Source organism: Gouania willdenowi, chromosome 7 (genome assembly GCF_900634775.1).
Source record: "Gouania willdenowi chromosome 7, fGouWil2.1, whole genome shotgun sequence".
Classification (NCBI taxonomy): domain Eukaryota; kingdom Metazoa; phylum Chordata; class Actinopteri; order Blenniiformes; family Gobiesocidae; genus Gouania; species Gouania willdenowi.
In genome coordinates, this window is record NC_041050.1 from 32,934,624 (window position 1) to 32,958,470 (window position 23,847).

Consider the following 23,847-nt stretch of genomic DNA (forward strand, 5'->3'; position numbering starts at 1 on the left):
TGGAAGGGCTCATCTTTTTTTGCAGGAATGGAGAAAACCACTGGAACTTCTGGGACTCAATTATAATCTGGATTTAAATTGATAACTTTATTTGATTTTATTTCATTTGTTGCCACTGAACGGAGGACACAAGTTTGATTTGGGTTTGAACATATTATATTGGTAGATGTCATCATAGGCTATGGGCAAATATGTAAATGTTGCAGTATTTCACTGTGCTGTGTTTGCCACATACTGTACATTACTACAGGGACCAGTCTCGTGGCTCTGTTATTATTGTTGTTGTTGGTGCAGTATCATTTGTTTACTGTGTAATGTTTGTGTAATTGTTCCTGTAAAAAAGAAGAAAAACTGTAATAAACAGAATATACAAAAAAAAAAAAAAAAAAAAAAAAAAAAATGATGACTGCCACATTAGACAGCAAACAACAAAAGAATGCAGTGTTATAAGGAGGTTTGCAGCTTCCTGCAGAGAAGTCTCACGGGATGAGATTTCAAAAGAGTCTCAATGAAAACCTGTTCAAAGAGCATTTATACTTTGTGGAAACTTTAGAAATATCTCTTTTATTTTGTGAAAAACTTTAATGGAGAAACAGCTTGTGTGGCATTTTGTATCAGCAAATTTAACCCAGAATTGTCTTTCTGGTCAGACTTTATTTGACTTAAAATTATCGACATTTATATCGTATATCGCCATTTTGAGAAAAAATATTGAGATATGAGTTTGGTCCATATCGTCCAATCCTATCTGACAGTAGGATCCATCAAACATTTATATATATATATCTTTCTGTCCCCAATCTACATTTGTTCCAATACAAAAAGAAAACCAGGCAAAATATTAGCCAATTCTATCATTGTATCAAGCTAGTGAAAAAAACCAAAAACAAAACAGCAGTAAGAACAGAAAATAGAATTAAGTCAATAGTGACTTATTAGGCTTCATTATCCAAAGCAAAATATGTAATTTATTCCAGCCAAAAAATAACCAAAATTCTATATTAAACGTTGAAATCGCTCATAGTGGGACATATGTAAAATTGTCAACCTTGAGGTGTACCCCATAAATATAAATTGATTTACGAAATATCTTGCAAGGCTTCCTATTTTGGTCATTGGAACATAATTAGACTAGGGACCGATTGTTTTGAAAACATTGCAGGGTTTGATGCACCCTATCTTACAGGGATTCAAATGTTTTGTTTTTCAGACGCCCAACACCTTTGCAGTGTGCACAAAACATCGAGGAATCCTCCTGCAGGCCAACAATGAGAAGGACATGAACGACTGGCTGTACGCGTTCAACCCTCTGCTAGCAGGAACAATAAGGTACATACACACACACACAGACCTCACAGCATCTGTTCTCTACCCATAAACCCCCTCTGACATGAAACCTCTGCTGTCCTCACAGATCAAAGCTGGCCAGAAGGCGCAGCGGGCTGATCAAGAACTGAGCTCAACCGCAGCGTCCCATCCACCGTCCCCTGAAAAGCCTTTGATCATACCGAGTGTTAACGCGTATTAATCTTTGTGATTCTTGACCGTTTTCTCTTGTAAGTAGACTCGTGGCTTAAGTCTCCTTTCACGCGACTAAAAAGCTTCAGTTCCACAGAAACTCGCCAACTGCTCCCTCCTGCTTCTTTCAACCACCACTCATTTTCGTTTAAACTTTGAAGTCTTCATTTCTTTCCGCTTCGTTACCATTCCCTCCCAAAAAAAAAACCTCCCCTAACTAGTAGCATGTCGTAATAGTCTTCTTATGTGTGTGCACGACTCTTCAGAAGCTGTTTTTTCTGGTCTACTCCCTCAGTTTGCCAACCATCCATAAAAATCAGTGTTGTTTTTTCCCTAAGAAGTCTTTTTGAAGGTTTTTTTTTCCCTCTACCAACACACACGCATGTTAACTACAGCAGGAGAAGACCAAGTGCGTTCCCCTCCCCCCATAATCAGATAAAATACTGATTTTAGCTTGAAATATGAGAAGGTTCAACAACTATAGTGATGATCGGCTAATGCTGCAGGAAGCAAAAGTACCTACTTCATCATTTGCTGCTATAAAGTTTTTTTACATTCTTCTCTTCACATGAGGCTGAGGGCTTTTTTTTAAAGCATACTCACCCATAGGTTAAAAAAACAAAAAAAACAAACAAGTAACATACGTCTTAGTTGAGAGAAACTTTGAGTGTGACAGTCAGAATGGAGCCGTGTGTGTTGATTGTGCCACTATTGAAGACTTTTTGTATCACGATTGATCAGCAGTTGTGTTAATCAGTTCATCCTCCAACCCCTCAAGGTGTCATACAGACAGACAGAAAAACAACAGCAACACGTACTAAAGGTCATCTCATTGAATTGTGATTCAGTGATTAATTGTGTACTTGATACTAAATTTTGAAGGAAAAGAGTGGAAAACATTTCCAAATGTCTAAAATGAAGTGCTCACCACAGGTTCACATGGTCATTAACTTTGTTTTTTTACTGAAACATTACACTCACTCACTCTTTGTATTTTTTTTTTATTGTTTCTACTTTTGTTTTTGATCATTCCACACTGAAAGTCTGTACAATGTAACAAAGGGCATTCATTTTGTTTTTGTTTTGTTAATTCTAACCAAACTCTATTGAAGTTTCACCTTATTTTGCACATACACGCACATATCTATAGCAACTTCGGTAACGGGCAGAGCCGGTGTGCTTGAGTTCAGGGTCATCAGGAATGATGAGCACATATCAGGGCTACACTGGATGTCAGCTGTTGTCTCAGAGGAAGGTTTACGAGGTGACGACGGAATCAAAAGGGTTTATTTTGGTGAAAACGTTTGCTCTGAGAGACGTTTTGCCCGTGCCTCTGTATCTACAAAACAAAAACACACGGGCCTTGAGAAACTCTGGCCAAACAACCAGACGTTTGCCCGCTGTGTTTTACGGTTTTTTGTCTGGAAACAGAGGGACATGGCACAGAGCCAGATCTGCTAATAATAATGCTTAATTTAATTGAAGTACTTTGCCAAAATTTTAAATCAGGAAAGCATTTTTTTCTGAAAGCATTGGTTCCTTCCCCTCAAACATGCACAAAATGCAAAGAGCATCACCTGCTCATCATTTTACACCAGCTTCATCTGTGGATTTTTGCCAACAAAAAAAATTATCAATATCTGATTTGTTAAGTTGAGGTTTTGTTTCTTCAAACAAGGTTTTTTAGGATTTTTTTAATCTCCCAACATGTTTCATCTTTCAACTGCCAGTCTTAGTCAGAGGAGTTCTGTTGATCGCCTTTGATGATTCCTTTTGTTCCTTTGAAGTTTGAAGTACATGGAAGTCAAGTGAAACTTCAAAGGAACCATCAAAGGCGATCGGCAGAACTCTCTCTGAAGACTGGCAGTTGACACTCGAAACATGTCAGGAGATTAAAAAAAATCCTGAAAAACTTTGTCTATATAAACAAAACTTCAACTTGACATACTGTTCAAAAAGAAGACACAATGAATCTCGCTGGAACCATTATCTGATTTTTTTTTTTTTTTTTAAAACACATTTTTGAAAACACACGCACACACACTATCTGGGCCTTTGGTGTGGCCTCTCTTACCTCAGGTCAGCCAACCTGAAGGTCAAAGGAGGGAAAATCATCTTAAAAACTGCATTTTTAGAAATATATTCTACATAATATGGTAGCAATTATTAACCAAAAGCTGTTAAGTAAGCAGTAAACGTCCTCAGAGCAGCAGGAAAACACAAGAACCCTCCTCAGAGCAAACGTTTTTACCTCAGCAAACAACTTTCAGAGAACAATTATTTTGGATTGTGTATTTATTCTTTTTGCAATGTGTATATATATATTAGTTTGCAGCTCTTTGCACATATTAATAATAAAAAAAGAAGGTTCAACTAAGTGATAATGGAAGTTGGCACGGTTTAGTTGTTCTGCTTTGTAATGAACCAAAAGATGGTGAGTGTGAGCTGGATGAAGGATGAATGTAAAAGATGTAGATTTTTTAGACAAAAGGGACAAAGAGACCTAAGATGTAACCCAGTGTGTCTGCACAGCAGGGTTACATTAGTGCTTCCTCTTTATCAGAGCGGTTCTACTTTTATTTCGAGAAATATTCACTCATCATTCACACTCACCCACCCTATCAAAATAAAGTTGGTTTTTAACTCGTCGTTATTTGTTCTAATATCAGGGATTAAAATACTAAGTAGCTTGTGACATCTGAAACAACACAGTGTGCTATTGTTTGTGACGGTGTCTTTTGTTTTTTTCGTACCACAACACTTTTTGTTTTCTGTTGATGCCTTTCAAAATAAAACCAGCCATGATATTCTCCATCTTCCCCTCTTTACAATATCAACTCATAGATTCTCTAAAGCAAAATCCAACCAACCACGATGTCATCACTGTACATTCTTAGTCAGAACTGCTTTCATTTTCATACTTCTTTTGTAAATATCTGTGTTGTATGGAGCTTGAACTAAAATGTAAATATGATTACTGTATTTGTAATAATTATAATCCATTCGCTGTATAGCATAGATGTGTCATGCAGATATCCTAATTCTGTGTATGGTAAACTAGCACCATTGAACTGTTTAGTGAATGAGTCAACAATAAAAAGTGCAAACTGTGGATTAGCAGAACAACACATGCCTGTGCCTGGTCTCCTTTGTGTCCTATTTTATAGCCATTGTTGGCTAAGTTACTCTAAACTTGTAATATATTTATATTATTAGTTACTGGGATAAAAATGTAATACATCTGTATTACAATATTACAGTTTTTTAAAATGTGACCGAGTTACACTACTTTGAGTTACTTATGGTCCAGAACACTAAAAACACACTGATAGTGTTCGAATAACATCGGTCTGAGTTTCGTTTTAAATATTTCTGCTGTTTCAGGAGCAGAAAGCTTTTTTTTTTTGTTCCCCATAAATTATATTTAATTATAATGAGGATCTTTTTTTTCTTCAAATAATTGCGAACAGTGAGAAAAAAAAGCAAATAGGCACTTAAATGCATGTAACTTCAGTTACTTTAATTGTAACTAGTGATATATTACCATTTTTCATTTTTGTAATGAGTTACACTACTGAGTTACTTCAAAAAGGAATATATTACAAAACTAACTAGTTACTCCCAACACTGTTTATAGCAGACGACTTCCTGCAAGGACAGGAAGTAGGGCTGGTATTCTCCGGACATCTGAAACACTTTGATCAACATAGAGTTTTTCCTTTGATCTTGTGGTAAGATGAGCCATTTTTTATATTTAGGATCACTACATCAAAGCAAATCATAACTTTGTAGGTAACTAATATATCTGCATATATTTAGGGATGTTGTGCAACTATGTGTGTTTTTTTTATCAATGAATTGAACAGGGAAGGGTGGCCTCTGGTGTCTGGCATGATAGATGTTGTTGAACAACTCAAGCCAATCCACTCCTGGAAAAAAAAGTTATGTTAACAGTGACACCAATAATATTTTCTTACTAAAATACCAATGAGTTTAGATTTTCTTCTACATATTTACTGTAGATAGGTCTCCATGTTGAATATCTCAGACTACCTGTTTGTTCTTCGCTGACCATCTGTCCATCACAGGGATGTTTTTTTGCTTTGAAAACTCGTAGGAAAGTTCTCTGCATTTGACGGTATTAAGTAAATAAACCTGTCTGCAAGATTATTAATATGCGATGAGAGAATCATTTTAGCCTCTGCTACTCCATCATAGCTTGTCTTTTTCAAAGGTATATTTTATTGTTTGTCAGTGTACCTGTTCAGTCATTCTGTCTATTTTGCCCCTTCTCTCACTTCAGTGGCTCTTTCTAGACCAGGGGTCTGCAACCTGTGGCTCTGGAGCCTAATGTGGCTCTTTGACTCTTTTGCAATGGCTCCCTTTTGCTTTAAAGAAAAACTTAAATAAAGACTTATTATTTGGTTACAGAGGCTCTTAATGATTAATGACAAGTGGAATGATGATATAATTTGTTAACCTAAAAATAAATTACTCAACCACCTTATACTTCATCTCCTGCAACATCTACAGACCATCAACTTTTCTGCACCTGTGGCTAACCTTAAGTTTTAAATCCCTGGTATAATAACTAAACCAACAAAAACACTATTCTGGAAGAAAATAGAGATTTTAATTGTGTGGGGACAAATTCATTAAACCACCAATGTGCAGGTTAAATATGCATGTTTTATGTGTGGCAAGAAATGAGCAATTAGCATGTGTTGATCACATGATCATGTGTTATCAAATTCAAGTTGCTTCTTGTAGCCTTTCAAATACATGAACTAAAAAAATAAAAATCTTCTTTATATAACGTTGTGTTCATGTAAACTGAGATGCGTAAGAATTTGAAGATGCAAGATACTGTTTTGTTGTTATTTCTTGATTTGAATTTATTTTGTTTTATTTTAAATTGTTTTTAAGTTGCCATTTACATGATGAATATAAATCAAATCAAATCAAACATTATTCTATATAATTTTAACTGCATAGAATTCAATACACTGTGTATCGTCTTCAATAAGAAGGTATTTTTTCGGCTCCAGTAGGACTTTAATCCTGGTGAGATGAGGCAAAATGGTTCCTTTCAGAGTAAAGGTTACATCAATGGTGGCTCCACTCCTTGTTTTGTGCTTATACGGTATACACGAGGCATGATGTTCACTCTGTAATCATACAAATGCAGAATCTTAATATAATATATAATACATATAGGCTACAGTCAAAATACACTTAGTAAGTGCACTACAGAGTAAGGCTCAATTTACCCCAGAGCTACCATTTTAACTTTATCAGTCCACACCACTAAATGGTGCATTTTTATGCAAGGTTTATTACCTCATGTCGTTGCTCATAAATACCACAACTGATGTATAAAACAAATTTAAAATGATCTATTTTGGTCTAAACACAATTATCATGAAAGTTTGGATTGACTAAATTCACTTTCAAGAGTGAAAAATGCTTTTCTTACCTTCACAGAGTCACAGACTCCATGAATTAATGCCTTCCTCGTAAAAATATGTTGTCAGTTTTTTGTTTTTTTTACCGTTTCCTAGCAACAAGGGATGGCTCATCTTACCCCAGTCTTCTCTCTTTGGTAAAGGCAATTTACTATCCCCACTGTAAAAATATTGATAACAGAGAGAATAGTGTAGGTTAGAGCAGTGGTTCCCAAAGTTTTCACCATCCCGTACACCTTCAGACATTCAATCTTAAACCATGTAACCCCTACTTCTGCACACTTAAAAATATATATTAATAAAATGCTGTGTTTTTCAATCTTGGGGGTCATGACCCCATGTGGCATCGCCTGGAATTCAAACGAAATGTATTTTTAAAAATGTTTTAATTATTCTTTTAACATCACACACACATAAACACACAACAATTTTAAACATCTGCATTCTATTCTTTCACTTTCTTCAATATAAATTTAGTTCAACTAAAATTCAGAATAAAAATATCTGAACTGATGCATATTGTCACTTTGTGCATTAATCCTGGCAACAACAAACATGATCAAAAGCTAATTCTAAAAAGAAAGAAAGACCAAAAATGTGTGATATTAAAATGGGGTCACGACCCAAAAAAAGTTGGGAACCACTGATGTAATGTCACATACAATGTAGCCCTACAGTGAATTTTACCTTTCCTGTTGAGGAATGATATATAATAATAATAATAATTTAAAAAAAGAATAGTAATCTGTTACCATGGGTAGTCTTACATCGACTAATGTGTAGTTTGTTGCAATGCATGGAGGCTCCTGACTGCTGGTCCATTTATATTTTAGTTTCCAATTTTTTATTTTTTTATTCATGTACCCCCTATGACAATTTGCGTACCCCTGGGGGTACCCGTACCCCATTTTGGGAACCTAGATGCTAGAGGTCTGGATCTGGAATGTCCTCCTTCACCTGCACCGAGCCATTTAGGTTTTCCCAAAACTATTTTTGGATTTGTCATAGTTTTTGTTGTGCAGTTTGAACTGGTCAACGTAAAATAAAATAAACAGGAACTTTTGGCAACATTTAGCAACAAAACGTACGTAAATTTTTCTTCTGTTACTTTGAATTAGATTTACAGCAATATTTGTGAAATTTGTGATGTTTTTTTTTCTCTTAAAAATATAATGTCAATGTTAAATCTAAACGGTAAACCAAATTATAAATGTTAAATATAAATTTAAATGTTAAATCTAAAAGTCACGGATGAAACTAAATGTTTAGCTAACGTGCAAATTTACCCATTGACGCGAATGAGTGAGATTTATATTCAACATTTAGCATTTAGATTTAGATTGAACATTTACATTCAAATGTAGGATTTAAATTTTACATTTAGGTTTAATATCTAACATATAGATTTAACATGGACTTTATATCTCTACAAGATAAATAAAAATATCACAAATTTCCCAAATATTGCTGGAAATCTGGTCAAAAGTATCAAATTCACATACATTTTTAAAACTTGGTTTGCTAAATGTAGCAAAAAGTTGCAGTTTATTTTATCATGCACAACTTTACAATAGGCGCCTCATATCTGGAAGCTAGGGTGTGGGACACACTCAACTAATTACTTAAATTCTTATTTGACCATTCTAACTCAATGAGATTGAAAAGTGCTTTTATAAAGTTGAGGTTCTGCTGGGGTATAAAAGAAAAAAACGCGCCCCGCACGTTGAGAATCTCCTCGTTATGCAATAACATGATGAACATGTGGGCGTGGGTCGTATAATATGATTGACTGCCAGCTCAGCCAATAAAAGACATGACATCTTTCTGCTGAGCATTACTGACCAATCAGAGAACGTAATAGGCATGACGTTGGTAACTGTGGCTCGCTCTGATTGGTCAACAGCGTAAGGGGGCGTAGCTTACAGTATTATTCAGTATAGTTAAGCTGAGAACAAGGAAGTGGAGAAATCTGAGTGGAGAGACGAGCGTGTGAAGCAGACTGTCATTTGGACTCTTTACTTTTATTCTTCCCGAACACAACAACAATGGCTCAGTAAGTTTTTAACCCACTGTTTAACTGAATACTTGAAGCTGTAGTTGATGTATGGGGTTATTTTAAGTAATAATTGTGGCCGTGTTTGACTTTCACGGTGTAATCTGTAGAGGTTGTGTTGCAATCAACAGGGTTTTTTTTCATTGTGAGTTTTTAAAGAGAAATGAAGGTAAATTATCCAATGTGTTGAGAAAAAGCCTGATGTTCTTCTTCTTTATCTCCACAGAGCAGACATTGCTCTGATTGGTCTGGCTGTTATGGGCCAGAACCTCATCATGAACATGAATGACCACGGCTTTGTGGTAAGATGCTCACTTATCTTATTTAACATCTAAAACCACGTGTGTCGAACTCATTGTGTCCTAGTTTTTAATATCAATTCAATTCACTTAAAAAAAAAAAAATCATATCGATTTTTCTGTATTTAATGGAATTGTTTGTGAGAAATTGCAAGATTTGTGAATAATTGAGTTTTTCTCCCACAATTTGCAATTAAAAATGACTGCATTCATGTGATATAAATAAAGGAGAAACTACTACTAAAAATATTGTGGAGTTGATTTGAGATATCTACTACTATAATAATTCATGTTTTCTCATTTTTACTTTCTCCTGTGGTGCATATGTCAAACTTATGGCCCGGGGGCCAAATCTGGCCCTTTGGATCATTTAATTTGGCCCGCAGGGGAAAGTAAAAATGACAGAGAAAACATGAATCATTATGTAAATGAATATTTGCAGATGTTCACAGATTTCCCTGTGCTTATATCACATGATTAGTCATTTTTAATGTCAAACAGTTGGAAAAAACTCAAAATTCTTACAAAATCCATCAATTTTCCTCAAATTATGACACATTTTTTTCACTTAATTAAACTAGTGCACAATAATGTTGTAATTAACATAAAATCTGTGTGGCTCACTTGAGATCAAACTGCTCCGTATTTGACCCCTAAACTAAAATGAGTTTGACACCCCTGCTGTTGTGTAAAGGGCCGGATTTGGCCCCCGGGCCTTGAGTTTGACATGTGGCCTCAGGAGTATAGAGTGGGAAACAAATAAAGCCACCAAAATTCACAGAATGCAGCACGTTTCTCAAACACAGAGAGAGAGAAAAAAAACTTTTATTCAAAGAAAATTAACAAAATATTTTGCTTGTTTTTTAACACTTCCTTAAATGAAGTTACTACTTCTTTTCACCTTGAATTGCCATGTGATTATATTTTAATGCTTTATAATTACCCATTCTATACTCCTTAGGTCACATGAGTCAAACTCGAGGCCTGGGGGCCAAATCCGGCCCTTTAGAGCATCAAATTCGGCCCGCAGAAGAAAGTGAAAATGACAGAGAAGAAATTAATTATTGTGTAAATTACCAAGGAATCCAGTTATAGATGGACAAATTCAGCAATTTAATGAAACTGCTATATTTTAGGGGCTTGTGTGTTGCATGCAGTCACTTTTCATTTCAAATTGTGGAAAGAACTTTCAATATTTCCACAAATCTTGCCATCTCTCACAAACATCTGAGTCTGACACATGTGATCTAAAATAGCATCCATCTTATTCCCACAGGTGTGCGCCTTCAACCGCACTGTGTCCAAGGTGCACGACTTCCTGAAGAACGAGGCCAAGGGCTCCAAGGTGATCGGTGCCGAGTCCCTGGAGGACATGGTGTCCAAGCTGAAGAAGCCCAGGAGGATCATCCTGCTGGTCAAAGCTGGACAGGCTGTAGACGACTTCATCGACAAACTGGTGCGGGCTGTTGGTTTGTGGCTCTAGTGTCTGAAGAACCTGTTAAACTCACGGGAATTTGTCGTTTCACAGGTTCCTCTTCTGGAAGCAGGTGATATTATCATTGATGGAGGAAACTCTGAGTACAGAGACACAACAGTGAGTCATTTAAAAAACCCACACAGTCGATGGAAGTCTTTGTTGGGATCAGGCTGATGGTTTGTGTGTGTGTGTGTGTGTGTCACAGCGGAGATGTAAGAGTCTGAAGGAGAAAGGCCTGCTGTTTGTTGGCAGTGGAGTCAGTGGTGGAGAGGAAGGGGCTCGATATGGACCGTCACTCATGCCCGGGGGGCATCAAGAGGCTTGGTAGGACACAGGGAGGGGGACACACTTCTGCATTTACAATTAGGGCTGTGCATTGCCATGAATCTGATGATACGATCTATCCTGATACTAAACAACGCAATATGTATCACAATATCAGTATTTACAAATTTCACCTTTTGTACAAAATGGCATAAAATACAATTTAAAGTAAATGGTGAGTGCCAATATTAAAAACAAGTGGTATGTTTTTCTGATTTTGTTAAGTTTTTAAATTATATTTAAAAAAAAAAAAATGTGTGTATATGTTTGCGCAATTTGATATTTTTTCTTTTCGTTGAAAAACATGTTTTAAAAAATTGATTTGGACATTTTTTTTGGATCAATTCAACAATCGCACAGTGAAATATTGCAATATATCACAGAATTGATTTTTTTCTTACACCCTTATTTTACAATACAACTTGGAGCCTTAACTTACTACAGTACTGCTACTTTCTATTTCCTCCTTTGAAATAGATTTAAAAGGAAAACATTTGAATAACAGCATTGAATAACATTAGTCCCCACTTATGTCAGATGTTTCAGGGAAAAGCTCATTAAAATCAATGATTGAGTGGGTAATTAATTCCTATTTTAAAATTAAACATCAATCTTCTATTCCAGGGTCAAGAAGGAATAAACAAAACTTTTTTGTTTTCCAAAAAACAAAAAATCAAATGTGAGAAGACAGAAACAAAGCACATGCCTGTTTTTTCATATTGTGTGACCAAAAGTAGCTTTTTTCAAAGTAAGAGCACCTATGACGGTATAGGACGATGCTGTGTAGGAGAGAGAAATAATGTCCGTATCTCTGTGTAACAGAAGTTGATGATGGACATGGATCAGTATGTCGTTTTTCCAAACAATAAAATACTGTTTTTTAGGAAAAAGAATGTGATTCCACTCCCACTTTAGTGTGATATGCAGCGAGCTTTGTTTTGCCAAGTAAAAAAATCAGGTCAGAGTAAAGTTCCAACGACATTTGAGCCTGAGTTAGAGAAACCACGGCTAGAATTCTTATTTTGGTGCTTTTACAGAAACCGCTTTGTCTTTATACATGCTCTTACTTTGAAATAAACGACTTCTGGTTGCACAATTTGAAAAAAAAACCTTATTTTTTGTTTTTTAGAAACATCAATAAAAATCAACTGGTTATTAAAGTTGTATTTATCCCTTCTTGACCCTGATTTAAAAAAAAAAAAAGCCTCACATTTCAATCTTAATTTTTGAATTTAATAATGAAAATTGAATGACCACTTATTTTTTTTAATTATACTTTTATTAACAAATGACCAAAACATACAGTGACACTGAAACCTTGTTGAGCCCCTGGAGGGGCACACACACACACACACACACACACACACACACACAAACCCTGCTATCAGGCTTTTTCTACAGAACTGCAATTTATTTGACATTTATTATCGCTTTGTTTTATTCATCTAAAATGGATTAAAAGAAATGTTTTCACATTTTTTGCGTTAACATTTGCACTTTGCATAAAGATTGCACAGAATATTGTGTGACTGGGCCCTGTTATATCACAGTAATATGTTATAATCATGTAATAACATGATCACACCTTGTGTTTCTTTATAGGCCATACATTAAGGACATCTTTCAGAGCATTGCTGCCAAGGTTGGAACTGGAGAGCCCTGCTGTGATTGGGTGAGAACAACGTTAAAGTTGGTTTATGTTAGATGTTTGTGGAGGTTGTGTGTTGTTTATGAAGATGGACGATGTGGTCTCTTCTGTTTACGGCGTTGCCAGGTTGGAGACGAGGGAGCAGGTCACTTTGTGAAAATGGTGCACAATGGCATTGAGTATGGAGACATGCAGCTGATCTGTGAGGCCTATCACCTGATGAAGGATGTTCTGGGTATGGACCATGATGACATGGCAGAGGTGGGCTTCACTCTGACAAATCCCCTTAAAAGCCATTATTATTATTATTATTATTATTATTCTTACCTTTTTATTTCATCCCTTTTGTGCTTTAACAACTCAGGCTTTTAATAACTGGAACAAAACAGAGCTGGATTCCTTCCTGATTGAGATCACAGCAGACATCCTGAAGTTCAAGGATGCTGACGGCACACACCTGCTGCCTAAGATCCGTGACAGCGCTGGACAAAAAGGAACGGGGAAGTGGACGGCCATTTCAGCTCTGGAGTACGGCACGCCAGTCACTCTGATCGGTAAGAGGAAGAAATACTTTATCATACGAGGAGGAAGTTTCCTTTTGTCGTCCTGCGTGGCTGCTTTAAGGAAAACTGAGAGCTTGAGAAACAGCCTTAGCCACGCCTACTCTCTCAGAGTGACGTATCATGAAAACCTGTCATTTATCAGACCAAACGGACTCATGACTCAGCAAAACCTCCACCAAATGCCTCAGACTCAGCGGCCACTGTACGTGCAACACAACATGCCGTTTTATTTTGAAAGAACCCGAAGTATGGCTGAAAGATTAATTGCATTTGCGATAATATCGCGATATGATTAAAAAAGATTTCTTAACTGCAAAGGCTGCGTTTAAAAAATGAAATACAAAATATTCATGAAAAGTTCTGGCCTTTTTACACTTGTTTATATTGTGTTTATTGGGACTTTGATTTACCAAAAAAAAAAAGTGCAATTAGTTTAAGCACTTATTTGTTCTCCTTACTTTTCCTGCACTTAAGTTTTTAATTGTGTTTGGCAGAATTTTCTGACATTGTCGTGGTTAATGTTTACAAGACGTCAAAGTATTTGTGTTTACAACAGTAATTTAAGTATATAAATAAACTGCCTTTAATATTAATATTAATTTATGCTTCATTTTCCTTAATCTTAACATAAGCTTAGCCTATAAGAAACAAGTATATATATATGTAATACATCTGATACTGTTTATTAGAACACATTACATTGATTTATTGATTGTTTGTTGAAAAGACACGAGAAGAGGAACTTGAAAAAAAAAAAAATCACTAATTAAATCGCAATTGTAATATTGAGAAGGAAAAAAATTGCAATTAGATTACTTTCCAAAATTGTTCAGCCCTAACCGGAAGTACACATGAAGAAAGAAGTTGAAAAGCCGTTCTTTCCTTTTTATTTTTTAAAATTTGAGCTATATTGATGTATTGTTTGATTAATAAATACATTGTTAAATTAAACGTTGATATATGTTAGCAGCTTTCAACTTACTCATGTATCTGAAGCATCACATATGATGATGTCATGTGTATTTCCGGTTTCTTCAAATTACAACGTCACGTTGTTGTGTTTTACGTCCTGAGGCCGTCGAGTCTGACGACTTTTATTTTGAAGCCTGAGGCCGTGTCATTTGACAGGTTTTGCTGAGACCTGAGGATGTCCTCAAATGTCCACCATACATGTCTGCTGAGGGTGAAACTCAGGATTGTTAAATTACAGGGCAGTAGAGCTGCTGTGGATACTGTTTACTCACTGTGGTCACTGAACGTCTTGGAGGGAGTGATGATGATGATGATGATGATGATGATGATGAATGTGTGTCAGTAAGAAGATTGGAGGCTTTTCCTGGTGACATAATAGGGATTTGGATTTGGTCTTTGCTGTGGCTGTTAGACAGTCTGAGTGTGTGCACAGGTGGAGAATGAAGCTTTTATTTAAACATGAGGTATTTATGGTACATCTGCAAATAAAAGGACCAAGTGAAAACTTATTGATGAATAATTAGGCCTGAGCTATATTATCGAGATTGAAGATATATCAAGTTTTCTATTTTGACCATATAGTGTATTTTCCCTTTTATAGCACATTTTGTTTTAAAATACTCGTTTTAGGAGTCCTTGCTTTCTTTTCTTTTCAGAACAGCTTAAAAAGCACAGTTGGATGGATTTCTGAATGCGTGCTAACTAAGGCTGAACGATTAATTGCATTTGCGATATTATTGTGATATCCTAAAACGTGATTTTCTACTCGCAAAGGCTGCAATTTTATTTATTTTTTTAAGTAATAATTTATTTTAAGTTTGTTGGGAGTTTGATTTACCTAAAAAAACGTCTAATTGGTTAAAGCAGATATTAGTTCTCCTTACTTTTCCTTCATTTTAGTAACTTTTTTTTTAATATCTGTTTATTTTATTTATTTATCGACTGTCCTGTTGAGTTCAGAGCGTGCTGAAGAGGTAAAGCCACAGATTTGTTTGCTTTATTGTTGTAATCTGTGCTTTAAAATGTACATTTTATATTTATTTAAAGTTTTAAAAAATCTGAAATTGTATATTATGAAACAGATTGATTTATTTCTTGTGTTCATTGAAAAATACATGACAAGAGGCCCTTGAAAAAGTAATCGCATATTAAATCGCAATTACATTATTTTCCAAAATTGTTCAGCCCTAGTTCTAACCCAGACCTTCCCCCAAACAAGTCACACTACAGAACTCACTCACACGTGCTGTCCCATAGAGGAGAAAAATCCAAAAGTGGAACATATTGTGCTGCTGTTTGTTAATAAATGTGTCTGTGTGACATTGGAGAAGAAATATCAAGATATAAGTTTTGGTCCATATCGCCCAGCCCTATGAGTAATGTTGATTTACATGAATATGCTCAACAAAGAGCTAATTTGTGAACGTTCCTAGTGTGTTCAGTGAGTGAGTCTGATGTGATGGTGCGGTGCTTCCTGCTGTGATGGAAATGTTGATGAAACCAGGACAGAAGCTCTCATTGTGTGAGAACTGGTCCGTCAGCAAACGTGTGCTCAATGCGCTCCGATTGATTTCACTACCAACAGGGAAAACATTCCTCATATTGTGGACTGTTTGTGTCGATTCATTGCCTTACACACTGACGTGCAGGTTTTAGCAAGTCATGCTGATCCTGCAGGTTTAGTTTTTTTCCTTTGGAGAGGAAATGATCCTTTTGTTTCCTGGCAACCATTGTTTGGTTTTTTTCTACACTAACTCTAAGGGGGCACACCTTCATGGAAATGACACAGAGAACAACTGTTGCTGGTACTTAATATAGGAGATTAGAAAGTTGTAATGTTTATTTACCCTCCTTTGTTTTTGTGTGAGATAATCATGTGATGTAATGCTGTGCGATATAAAAACGTCTTAACGTACGATATAATCCTCTATTGTTAACTAGGGCTGCACCATTATGGCCAAAATGATGATCATGATTATAATCACAATTATTTATCATGATAGGGGAAAAAAAATAAATCTGTTTTTATTACACTACTTTTAAACAAACAATATGTTTACAGTGCAAAATGAAGCTTTAAATAAAAGTTATACTCATAAAATAAGATTAACCCAAGAGTTTAAAATCCAAAGACTAACTGAATAAATACACTATTACAGAGTGCAGAGCTCGTATTTTAAGTGTAAATATTGCAGATGATCAGGTTAATTTAATCGTGGCAACCAAAATCGTGATCACAATTAAAATGAATTGTGCAGCCCTATCGTTAACCCTGTTACAAACTGTGTCACTACAGCCAATATGACTCTTCCAAGCAAAATAGCTACAAATGTGTCTCACAAATTAAAGTGTTCATTTATCTCCTACTGCTGTAGAAGTAGGGGTTCTCAACTGGTTTCACCCTGGGACCCACATTTTTCCACGGTCATTAATTTGCGACCCAATTAATCAAACCAAATTTAGTTTTTTATAAATAGCTGTTGAAAACACACATGTACATTTGTTTTTAAAAAGATTATGTATATTTTCCTGTGAAGCGTACATTTCACAGCAAGCCTTGCAAAATAAAAGACAAGTCCAACATGAGACATTGAGTATTTATTTATTTTTGACCAGGTGTCCGCGACCCACCCAGTGCAGGTCTGCGACCCACCAGTTGAGAATCACTGTTTTACAGAATAGAACTTAATGAAACCTCAATCATATACTGTATGATCTTTGATGGAGCTTGCAAGTAAATGTCACTACAGGTACAGTTTAAAAGTGGCCTTTATTGTTTTTTTGCCCCCTGATGGCATTTCCACATACAAATCAGAACACGTGACAACAGTACATGTAGCAAGAAGATTCCTAAAAACGAAGTACCATTTATTATGGGATGTTTTAATTTTTCTTAGTTTACTTTTATATACAATAAAATATGTAATAAATAGAAATTTTCCATTCATTTTATGTAATTTTAAAGAAGAAATACTATATTTTGATATATGTCATTATCAGGATATAAATCTACCTATATTGTGATATAAAATGTTCTCTGTATTGCACAGCACTAGTGTGACGTATGCACAACACTAACAGACCGTCTCTGTTTCAGGGGAAGCTGTCTTTGCCAGATGTCTATCTTCTCTGAAGGATGAGCGTGTGGAAGCCAGCAGGAGCCTCACGGGGCCCCAGGGGGTTAAATTCAGCGGGAACAAGGCGAGCTTCCTGGAAGACATCAGAAAGGTGAACATACAGCATGTCACAGGCTGGACATGTGGTTAGAAATTAGGAATGAAAGCTTTTTGAATTAATTTTTGAGGGATCGGCCGATCCTCGCATATGAAACTGATCTTATGCACCGCAAAGGTCTTAAAATCAGCCACAGTGAAATGACTGACAGGCCCCGCCCACCATGTCATGTGGACATTAGTCTGCTACACGGGATGACAACAACAGTCGCAGAGGCATGGTCAACCTAGCATGTCGACAGTTCAGCTGTTTTACACAAAAAAGAGAGCAAAGGATCCCAATTTGTAATTTGTGTAATGCAGAAAGAAGTTGTGGTGGGGCTGCAAACAAGCTGCTATCACATTAGCCATGTAAGAAACCACCACACCGCTGAGTATGCAGCATCTGAAGCTAGCTATCAAGCTAATGCTAAAGCTAGCGAGACCAAAGAGCCTGTGGGTCGCTGTTGGTACTGATGACAGTGAAAAGAACAAAGCGACTACGTTTAAAATGATGCAATTCATGGCTTTAGACATCAATAAAAAGCTGCTGCTAATGTACAAGTGACCTGTGCCATGTTCATTCTACTCATTATTCATTGACATGCTGCACTTTATTTATTTTTTGTAGAATGTTTGACTTTTAGGAGCTTTAATCCTGTAAGTTATTTTTAGATTAATATTGCTCCATTTAATTATCCACAAAGCCACTGCATTAGTGTAGATTGTTATTTTATCATCTACCCCAAACCTTGGGATTTTCTTTATTTGTAAAACCAAAATACTGCTGTGCACTTTATTTTTGTCAAAAAGCTCAAAACAGCTCTGCAGTGTAATGTGTTTCAAATGTGACAAATCAAAGACTAGAGGAACTGATATAATTTAGTATTTTGGACAGCAATGATCTAAACCTTTCATTTATGTTTGAGATAACTCCTTAATGTGCAGTTAAAGAAACATGCTTTTATTGTTTCACGGGTATTGTTCAATGTTTTACAATAAAATAAGATTGTAACATTCAATGTGTATGATGTCAGTTAGAGAAAAAAGAAGGAATCGACAGGTCAGGATTGTTAAAAATCGTTGCACCCATACTATTGGACCTTGTTGTTCATCTGATTCATGATGCAAACGTTACATTTTCCCTCTTCAGGCTCTTTACGCCTCCAAGATCATTTCCTACGCGCAGGGCTTCATGCTGCTGCGCCAGGCGGCCAAAGAGTTCGGCTGGTCGCTGAATTACGGCGCCATCGCTCTGATGTGGAGAGGAGGCTGCATCATCAGAAGGTACGTCTGTCCTCACACCCTCGTAGTGCAACACTGTGAATGTGGTGTCACTTGGTGTGACTTCAGGTCATCAAGATTTGTTTTAGGCATGAACTTACCCGTAAAGAGACAAAAGCAACATTTGTCTCTAACTTCCCTGTGTTCTGCAAGAGTGAGAAATCTAAAAGATTGGAATGAGGAAGTGAAGATTGCAGCTGTTTGGTTCTGTGTAATCATGCTAGCATGTTGCAACACGTGATAAACATTGTACCTGTATCACCTGAAAGGTTCCCTGAGAACAGAGGTGTATCTGTTACAGCATTACCTCATTAATTATGTATTTTATTAATGTAGTGTCTCTCCTCTTTGTCAGTGTGTTCTTGGGTAAAATCAAGGAGGCGTTCGACAGGGACGCTGAGCTGCAGAATCTACTGTTGGACAATTTTTTCTCCAACGCTGTGCAAGACTGTCAGGTACGTGGAAGGAAGAAGTGACCCAACAACCACTGTGTGTGAAACATCTTTATGCAATAATAGTGCCATGAATCGTTCTCTTATTGGTTCCTCCTTCATCATCTCTAATCAGACTCTATACAGTGTTCTTAACAGCTGTTTGTGATTTTATTTACATAATAACTTTATCTAAAGGCAGGCATTTTAAACATCACTACAAAAGTAGTATCAGCAATTAGTTGTATTTTATTTATTTTTATATGATCTCAGATAGTTTCAGTAAATATAAAACTAAGTTAGGGTGACCATACGTCCAGATTTACCCTGACATGTCCTCTTTTCACGTCGGATTTTACAAGCACTTGGAATCTTTAACGATGCCGCTGCAAACTCTGATAGTTATTTATTGAAGTGTATATTTATTTAATGATTATTAATGTTCTTTAAGGCTTGAGTTTTTTTTCTTCTTTTTTTTGCATTTTAAAAAACTTTATTTTATTTCTAGGATGAGAAGTTTCTCATTGTTTCAATGATTGAGAGATTTCAAGAAGGTTTATGACTTTTTTTCAAGGACAGAATGTTATAATGTCTAATAAACGTGATTAACTGCAGTCATTTTTTTAAATCCTTTGTTACAAAGAGAGAAATTATTTTTTAAACCTTATGGACAATAACAAGTCACTTATCTAATATATAGTATTTTGCCATTACGTAGAAGGTAGATTCAAGAAAACGTTGATTACTTAGAGTTTACAAAGGTCGGCCCGTGTCCTCTTTTTCTGCAAATTTAAATATGGTCACCCTAAATGTGTTAATTGAAAAACAATGTATAAATAAAGCTTGAGATTGAGAGCTGACAGGTGGAATCCTCTTCTATTTCTTTCTTTCTGTGTGTGTGTGTGTGTAGGAGTCATGGCGTAGAACCGTCAGTACTGGAGTCCAACATGGCATCCCCATGCCCTGCTTCACCACAGCTCTGTCCTTCTACGACGGCTACAGACACGAGCAGCTGCCGGCCAACCTCCTCCAGGTAAGAGAGACTGTGCCGACGGTGGAGCAGATGGTGCAGTGAGCAGCCGGCCAATCAGATTAGAGAGTGTGTCTGTGTGGTGAAGGACTCTCTAGGATTTAGGGCTGTAGCAGTGCAAAGGGTGTAGTAGTAGTGTAGGTTTGTAGCAGTTTTCAATATATTTATCAATATGTAAATGGTAATCCTTAGATAGTGAGTGCTAAATAACCTTTTTCTTGTCATGACCCCATTTTTATATCACACTGGCGACGCCCGGAGATTTACAATATGCGCTAGCTCAGATATTTGTATACTGCATTTTATTTTAACCAGTTATATTTGAGAAAGTGGAAAAAAAATATATAGAAATGCAATTATTTGAAATTGCGTGTGGCGTTTTAATTTGAAAAAGAATAATTATTTAAGCTCAGCGTTTTCTACGTCTTTCTGCTCTTTAATTGTGCGAAATACATTTAAAATGTTTTTTATTTATTTATTTCAGGGCAAACAACAATTTAATACCATAATAACTAAAATATACACTGAACTCCTATTCAATATATCTTGTCCGAAAAGGAGTAGAAAGAAGCAAAGGCTTTTCATTTTCACTACTAGTACTTTTAATTAAAAAAATATAATTTTTGTATTTTACTATTATTAGACATTTCAGGCAACCCCACATGGTGCTATGGCCTCAAGGTTGAAAATCCATCACATAAACACACTTTAGATCATAGCTCTAAAGGAAATAATTAAACTTTGTTACAGATTTGTTTAAGTAACGTCATTAGTCATTTATTTTATATTAACGTTTAGCCATCGATTACATGTAATATCTATTTAATTTGTTGGTTTTTGAAGATTCAGCCAATCAGCAGTCACATATGTTTGATGTTGGGGATACTCCACCCTGCTCCCATTGAGTCTACAGTCAGGTAGCATTACAAGCCAAAGTTTTAGCATTTAGTTATGTGTATTACAGTTTTTTTTTTTTTTTTTTTTTTTTACGTTACTCCTAAAAAGACCAGAAACTTTATGGTTTAACATATTTTAACGTTAGAGCATTTGGAGCCTTACGTAATCACCACGTCACAGTTTTCCAAACATGTGCCCCTCCATGATTTGTGCGTTTACAGTGCTTTTTATTGCAAATGCAGCTTCTAAATCATTTTGAAATTTCCACAGATGAAAACGTAAATAGGGAATACACATTAATACTGGATTGCTTTCTAATGCACACTGTGTTGTGTGTGTCCTCTGTAGGCTCAGAGAGATTACTTTGGAGCTCACACGTATGAGCTGCTGTCCAAGCCTGGTCAGTTTATCCACACCAACTGGACAGGCCATGGTGGAAACGTCTCCTCTTCTTCTTACAATGCCTAAAAAAAAACAACCCCATCTTTACATCCCTGAAATCCACAAACCGGACAGGAAGACGACTTTGTTACATTCCTCCTTTACAGCCTCGACTGAACACCCAAAACCTGCCCCACCCTTCGTCTTTAAACACCTTTCTCCTTCTTTCAGACTTGTGGCAGTTTTATTTATCAGTTTATTAGTTTATCTCCTGTAAACTCTGCCTGTGTCTTAATCTAGCAACAGTCACGTCTGAGGAAGCTGCAGTAACACCATCGAGGGTTATGTTCACCTGTCATGTTGTGCCCAGGGTTAACTCTGGATTAAGTTGGACAGTTAGCACTGTGCTGCATTAGGCTAAATAAAGATCTCAATCCCTTTAGAATTAGCTTGGATGATTCTTACTCTGTGGCTGCTGTAAGCAGGACTGAGGCGTGCCCATGTGTAGCTTTAAACTTGGCACCACATCATAGTGGAAGCTTAAAATGTAAACAACGCCCCGGCTGCATGGAGTTAACCTGAGCTTATAATGGTCTGTAAGTTTTAACCTGTTGGTTTAAAATGTTAACGTTTCATTTATTCTGACAATTGTTACTTTGGAAATCCACTTTGATCTCCTGGCAACTGCCAGTTTTTGTCAGAGGCGTCCACTGATCGCTTTGATGTTTTCCTTGACTTCTGCATAGTAATTCCAGCAAGATTCTATTTATTCTTATTTTATTCTATAGTCAAAAAGAACACAAATTAAACCTTAAAATATTATTAAAGTAGAATCTTGCTGGGAATACTATGCAAAAGTCAAGGAAAACATCAAAGCAATCAGCAGACACTTCTGACAAAAACTGGCAGTTAACAGTTGAAACATGTGAGGAGGTCAAAGTAGATTTCCTAAGAAACAGTTGTCTGAATAAATGAAAACTTAACATAAAATTAAAAAAGAATCTTGCTGGAATTACTGTTGGTTTAACCCAAACGTCTGCTTCAAACTCACATTAGACAGATTTTAAAAGTAGAATTTTAATGTTATTTATTAACAGTGCATACGTTTAGTAAATTTGAAGATACAGTATGTGTTTCTAGGACTTTCACTTTGATGATGAAATATGTAACTTTTTTTTTTATCCCTACGTGAATAAAAGTATTTAAAATATCAAATTTAAATACATGAACAATTAAAAAAATAAAATGCATTATTTGAAATGAACTGAACCATTCAGTGTAGGAAAGGTAAAAGTTGCCTTAAAAATCAGTTCAGTTGTCCTCAAAGAATGTAAAGAGCAGAGGCCACATGAGCCAATCAAAGCTGCCTGAATTTCTCCAAAAATAGTGTAAAACAATTTAAATAATAAACAAACATTACTTCTTCAAAAATAACACTGATGCGAGTATTTTTTTAAATTACGGTTCATTAGCAGAATGCAATGACGATTCATCAAGATTGTTCAACACTGACGTAAACTAACTTTTTCACTGTTTCCACCTGATCTAATAAACCAGTGCTTTAAAGAACTCATCTAATGGAGCTGAATACAGTAACTTACCTGGCCAACAACACACTAATAATGTCATGATTTAAATGCATTGCCACCACTGACCTTTACCTCCAAACATGACACAGCAGCGCCTCCAACTGATAGAAAACTAAACTCCACCCACTAACACATCACAGATGAGGTTAAGTCTCAAATAGACACACATATCTCAAATTAAAGATTTAAATATCCCCCAAAATAGAAATAGAACATCTGGCAGCCTTCAGGCCTCCTACACAGAACACATCTGGTTCTAGTAATGGTGTCAACCTACTACACATGGAATTAATGATCATTAGCACCTTAATGCTTCATTGATCATACACTTTACTAATGTGAATGAATCACTGCCAGTTAACAGGTATGTTTGGTGTCAACACCACATTTTCATTTGTTTCCTTAATTGGCTTCTTAGATTTGGTATAATAATAATAATCCATCTAAAACTGATTTTGTTAATAAGTGTAAAATATATATATATATTGACCAAAATAAAAGCTTTACCAAAAAATAGATCTATTCAATTTAATCAGAACAAATATTTGAGGGTAAGATCAACTTCACTTAAGAGTCTTGATATAAAACCAATAATGTAGCTAATCCACGAGTTATAATGAAGTTTTAATGCGTGCTACAGCATGTGGAGCAACAACAATATAACATGTATAAAAAATATGATTATCAACTGAAGGTCACAAATA

The 23,847-nt window shown here is 35.9% G+C and overlaps 2 protein-coding genes across 15 annotated transcripts in view; both read left to right on the forward strand.

Annotated features, from left to right (window-relative positions):
• kif1b (kinesin family member 1B) overlaps window positions 1-4,646 on the forward strand; it is an 84,951-nt gene extending 80,305 nt beyond the window's left edge. For all 14 annotated transcript variants that reach the window (XM_028452734.1, XM_028452736.1, XM_028452746.1 and 11 more), the window contains 2 exons: window positions 1,211-1,329; window positions 1,415-4,646. In XM_028452734.1, coding sequence (XP_028308535.1) covers window positions 1,211-1,329; window positions 1,415-1,457 — 162 coding nt within the window. In that variant the 3' untranslated portion in view covers window positions 1,458-4,646. The remainder of the gene's footprint in view (window positions 1-1,210; window positions 1,330-1,414) is intronic.
• A 4,273-nt stretch (window positions 4,647-8,919) lies between these two features.
• On the forward strand, window positions 8,920-21,999 carry pgd (phosphogluconate dehydrogenase). Its single transcript, XM_028452752.1, has 13 exons — window positions 8,920-9,036; window positions 9,263-9,338; window positions 10,612-10,791; window positions 10,864-10,929; window positions 11,018-11,136; window positions 12,739-12,808; window positions 12,911-13,045; window positions 13,149-13,338; window positions 17,417-17,547; window positions 18,685-18,818; window positions 19,171-19,270; window positions 20,157-20,279; window positions 21,522-21,999. Exons 1-13 carry the CDS (start codon window positions 9,029-9,031, stop codon window positions 21,639-21,641), a joined length of 1,452 nt encoding a protein of 483 aa, XP_028308553.1. The 5' UTR covers window positions 8,920-9,028; the 3' UTR covers window positions 21,642-21,999.
• Window positions 22,000-23,847: the final 1,848 nt, after the last annotated feature.